The sequence below is a fragment of the Mycteria americana genome, chromosome 20 (genome assembly GCF_035582795.1).
Source record: "Mycteria americana isolate JAX WOST 10 ecotype Jacksonville Zoo and Gardens chromosome 20, USCA_MyAme_1.0, whole genome shotgun sequence".
Lineage (NCBI taxonomy): Eukaryota > Metazoa > Chordata > Aves > Ciconiiformes > Ciconiidae > Mycteria > Mycteria americana.
In genome coordinates, this window is record NC_134384.1 from 5,458,474 (window position 1) to 5,463,387 (window position 4,914).

Sequence of the window (4,914 nt, forward strand, 5' to 3'; positions counted from 1 at the left end):
CATCCCTTTGATCTCTCCCAGACCTGCCAGGAGCAGTCGGTGCTGGAAACACCCCACCAAGGGCCAGATCCAGCCTTCCCGGTGGTGCTTTGAGCTGGCTGGTCCTGGTTAACGCTGCTCGGCAAGCCTTCGGGTGGGACCTTCGGAGTTAGTCTCAGCTGGAGACAAACCAGCGGTCCCAGGGTGCAGTCACCGGTACCCAGCACGCTCCCAGCATCCTTCATCCCGCCTCGCAATAAAGGGATGTCTCCATCACATCAAGTGGTTTGTTTTTATTTAAAACCGCATAAAAAAAATAAGATTTCTGAATTCCCCTGTACAATATTAACTATTAACAAAAAACCCGCCGGCTACACACTTGGTTACATGTAAAGACTCGACAGCGCGGACAGCCCGGGCCGGCTCCCCCCTCCCCAGCCCCAGACAAGACACCCGTGGGGAAAACCAAAACTCATCTGCAAACTGAGATTTGCACGTGGCAAGGAAACAACAGCAACCAGAACTATGTACACAGACAGCTGGGGAGCAGGCAGCCGCTCCGCACCTCCGCCAGACATCCAACAGAAACGCTACGGACCCGGGGATGGACACAGGACAGACACGGAGGGAAGACCCGAATGGAAAACCGGGGGATCAGCAGCTGTAGAAGCAAGGCGTGGGTTGAAAACCCACGTGAATTATAAATAAATAAATAAGTTATCCTACCGGCTAGAACTCTTCCTTTAAAAAACAAAAATTCATGAAAATAAATTAAAAACGAAAAAACTGGAAAAAAAGGTAAAATGTTATCACTATTAACAACTGTACATCAAGCTTTGCTCCTATATAACTTTGTACACATTTACAGCTCTGTTGGTTTGCATTGTTTGTGCATTCGTGAGGGCACAGGGAAGCAAAGAACCCCAGAAAAATCCACGTGAGATGGAGGCACGGGAGGCGAGGCATCACCTGCTTGGCTCCCAAGCGTCTTCTGACCTGTTTTCTTTTTGAAAAGGGAAAAGGAACTATATACCCAGGCGAGTCTTGGAAAAGCAGCAGTGTAGGAAGATTCAAGTATTTCCTCCAGCACAGCCCAGATCGCAACTGAAGGCACTCGAGCACGGTGACAGCGGAGAAGAGACAGCCATTCGGCCGCGGTACCTGCCCTCCCTCCCAATCAGTTTTCCCCCGTTGAAGCTTTTCTCGCAGTAAGGTCTCTGATCCTCTCGCGGTCCCGAATTCAGCAGGTCAGGAAGACACTTGGGAGCCTCCAAAAGCCAGCACCAAAACAACAACAAAAATTTACTGGCAAAACATCAAATGAGATAGGGTCATTCAGATGGAGTCCAGGACAGCTGGGTTGGATGGTGGCCACCAGCGCTTGGAGGACCAGGTCTCCAGCCCAGCTCCAGGACAAGATGTGCATGTTCCCATCTGATGATTCCTGCTCAGTGCTACGGTCACGAGGAAGAAGGCTGGTTTTATTTGCTTCTGGTGGCCAGGAGATGCGTGGAGCTGTTACTTGCCAGGCTCCTGGATCAAACTGTGCAGGTGGATCTCTGCCGTCTCCTGGGGCAGGTGAATGCCTTGCAGCCAGGAATGGTTGAAAATGTCTTCCAAAGATGGCCTGTCCGAGGGGCGCATGGACAAACACCACCTGATGAGATGCTGGCACTCTGGAGAGAGAAACCAGAAACCGCCGGTCAGTCGGAGAAGGCTCCTGTCCACCTTGTACTACCGTCCACAGTGCCCAGGCCATGCTGGGTGTGCTCAGAGCTGCACCCAAACCTCCCAATCGATTATCCCTTTTGGAGGGGAGCAGGATGGCAGGACACGTGCCACCTCCTCCAGCTAACCACGGGAGATCAACCTCTTCCGTAGCCGTAAGAGTGGGATGCTCGCGTGCCCGGTGCTGCCTCCCAAAACCGGTTATCATCCCCCTGCCACGAAACCGGGTACCCACCTAGAGAGACCCGCCGTCGGAAGAAGAGCTGACCCTGGATGATGTCGTCATCCTGCTCGAAGGGGACGTCCCCGCAGACCATGTCATAGAGCAGCACACCCAGGGACCAGATTGTCGCCGAACGGCCATGGTAGCGGTGGTAGCGGATCCACTCTGGCGGGCTGTACACCCGCGTTCCTACGGGATACAGGCAGATCTCATCAGGCGGATGCTCCCTGCTCCAGGATCCTCGCCCGAGCGTCCCCGGGGATGCGGGGGCTGCACCGGTGGTGGCGGGGGACACACGGTGTGACCCGCCACCCCCTCGCCAGCACGTGACTCTTGTTTACAAACTTTGGGTTGTAAAAAGCAGCCGCCGGTGCCGGAAGAGGGCAGCACGGGCCCGGGGAAGGCCCGACCGTTACATGCAAAAAGAAAAACCCACGGGTGGGGAAAAACCACGCCTTTCCCCCCCCCCCGCCTTGGCCATGAAAAAAAAAAAAAAAAAAGCCAAGGCAAACAAGGGGAGTGGAGCAGCCCAAGCCCTTCCACGCCTGCAAACCAAACCGGCCGGCGCACGGGCTTTGCAACCACCCCCCTGCTACCCCCACGGGTGTTTGTTTTTGTCGGGCTGGCTCCCCCCGCCCCAGCCCGGGGCAGGGTGGGTGGCGGAGGCTGTCGGCAGGGCCGGGAGCCGGCTCCCGTTTCACAACATCCGCCCCGCGCCAAAAAGCAACTTGGCAGCCGGCTGAATAATTAATTCCGCGCCCCCCCCCGCAGCAAAGGGGGGAACCTCCGGTGCCCAGCCAGGCTGGGCCGTGCAATGCCCGGTACCGGGAGCATCCCCCCAGGTGCGGGCTCACCGTCAAATTCGGTGTAGACTGTGTCCTTGAGGAAGGTGCCGGAGCCGAAGTCGATGAGCTTGAGCTCGCCGGTGGCCAGGTCGATGATGATGTTCTCGTCCTTGATGTCGCGGTGCAGGACGCCGCAGTTGTTGCAGTGCCGCACGGCCTCCAGCACCTGGCGGAAAAGCCCCCGCGCCAGCTCCTCGGACAGGGACCCCCTCTCCGTGATGAAGTCGAAGAGATCCTGCGAGGGCTCCGGACGCTCCAGCACCAGCACAAAGCTGTCGGGCAGCTCAAACCAGTCGAGGAGGTGGATGACGCCGCGGAAGCCGGAGCCCACCTTGTTCAGCAGCACGATCTCCATTGGCACACGGGTGCCGCTGGGCTGCGGGGGGACCACGGTGCTGTCAGCGGGGCCGATGCTGCGCCGGGGATCCGGTACCCCCTGCCCGGGATGCGCCGGTGCCCCCCCTTGCTCTGCCCCACCGGTGCCCGGGCATCCCCCCTGCCCAGGGGATGCTCCGGTGCCCCCCCCTGCTCCGCCCCACCGGTGCCCGGGCATCCCCCCTGCCCAGGGGATGCTCCGGTGCCCCCCCCTGCTCCGCCCCACCGGTGCCCGGGCATCCCCCCTGCCCAGGGGGTGCTCCGGTGCCCCCCCCTGCTCCGCCCCACCGGTGCCCGGGCATCCCCCCTGCCCAGGGGATGCTCCGGTGCCCCCCCCTGCTCCGCCCCACTGGTGCCCGGGCATCCCCCCTGCCCAGGGGATGCTCCGGTGCCCCCCTCTGCTCGGCCCCACCGGTGCCCGGCCGTCCCCCCGCCCGGGATGCTCCGCGTCCCGCGGTGACCCTACACCCGCTCCCCCCGCGGTGTCCCGGGCCTCGGCTTATCCCCACCCGTGATGCCCAGGTTTCTCCCGGTGCCCCCGGTCACTCACCAGCTCGCCCCACTCGGAGATGCGTTCCCGGGCCACGTGTTTGATGGCCACCTGCAAGCCAAGGGGAGCGGCGGGGTGAGCACGCCGCCCGCCCCGCCGACTCCCCCTCCTCCTCCTCCGCCCCGCCGCCGTCCCCGCCACTTACCGGGGTGCTGTCGGAGAGGCGGACACCCGAGTAAACCGAGCCGAAGCCGCCGCTCCCCAGCAGCGGGCCCACCTGGTACAGCTTCTCCAGCGGCTCCTTCTCCTTCCCTGCGGGCGAGACGCGGCCGTCAGCGCTCCGCCGGGGCCCCAACCGTCCCCCAACCGCCCCCCAACCGAACCGGGCCGAGCCGAACCGGGCCGTATCTCTCTTACCCGGTTGTAGTTTAGCGGCGTGTAGCTCCCCACCGGTCCCGGAACGGAGATGGGTCAACGAGTTAATTTTCGAAAGCAGCATCCCGGCCCCCTCGCCCGATTTCGGGGCCGGTCCCGGCACCTCCCCACCAACCGGACCGGGCACCGGCGGCTCGGTTCCGGCGGTCGGGCTGCCGAGCGGCGGAGGTCGGGCGGGGGAGCCCGGAGAGAGGCAGGCTGGAGCCTGACGGCAGCGGGGCGGGGAGGGAGCGGCCGCGGCGCGGCTGCTCCGCGCGCTGCCGGGCTCCCGTGTGGCGCGGCGGCCCCCAGCCGGCCCCGGGAGTAGCGGGGGCCGGGGGCGGGGCAGGGAGAGCCGGGGGGCGGCGCCGCCGCGCCAGGCCCAACCGCGGCGGCCCGCCCAGCGGCGCCACAGCCAATAGGGAGAGGCCCGCGCGGCGGAGAGACGGCGGCGGGCCACGACGTGGCGGGAAGGAAAAGGCGCCAAAGGCGGGCGGGGGGCGGGGGGCTCCGTCTCGGCGGCGTGGGCTGCGGGCGGAGGGGAGAGCGGGGCCTGCAGAGCCGCTGCTGCCGGTCGCCGCCGCCGCTGCTGCCCGCCGGCCGGCCGCGTCCCGCGTTCTGGACGGGAGTCCCGCCGCGTCCCGCCGTTGCCAGGGCTTTGACAGAACGCGCGGTTGTTCGCTAAGCGCGCGCAAGCAGACGGGGGGGGGTGGGGAGGGGAGCCCACGCGAGCGGCGGTGCGGGGACACGGGGAGGCTCGTCCCGGTCCTGCCGCCACCCCGGGATCGGGCCCTCCGGGGCCGTGGGCGTGCCGCCCGCCCGGCTGCAGCATCCCCGCGGCCGGGGTGGCAGAACCCAGC

General features: G+C 64.3%; 1 protein-coding gene across 2 annotated transcripts; it reads right to left on the reverse strand.

The window, feature by feature from the left end:
• Positions 1-257: 257 nt before the first annotated feature.
• PIM1 (Pim-1 proto-oncogene, serine/threonine kinase) lies at positions 258-4,376 on the reverse strand. Of its 2 annotated transcripts, XM_075521595.1 has the most exons (6): positions 4,058-4,372; positions 3,846-3,952; positions 3,701-3,751; positions 2,785-3,151; positions 1,943-2,119; positions 258-1,655 (listed from the first exon to the last, which is right to left on the reverse strand). In XM_075521595.1, the coding sequence occupies exons 1-6, from the start codon at positions 4,137-4,139 to the stop codon at positions 1,498-1,500; spliced, it is 942 nt and encodes a 313-aa protein (XP_075377710.1). In that variant the 5' UTR covers positions 4,140-4,372; the 3' UTR covers positions 258-1,497. The 2 variants fall into 2 exon arrangements, with proteins under 2 accessions (XP_075377710.1, XP_075377709.1); XM_075521594.1 differs by having other exon boundaries at positions 3,846-4,376.
• Between the last annotated feature and the right edge of the window lie 538 nt (positions 4,377-4,914).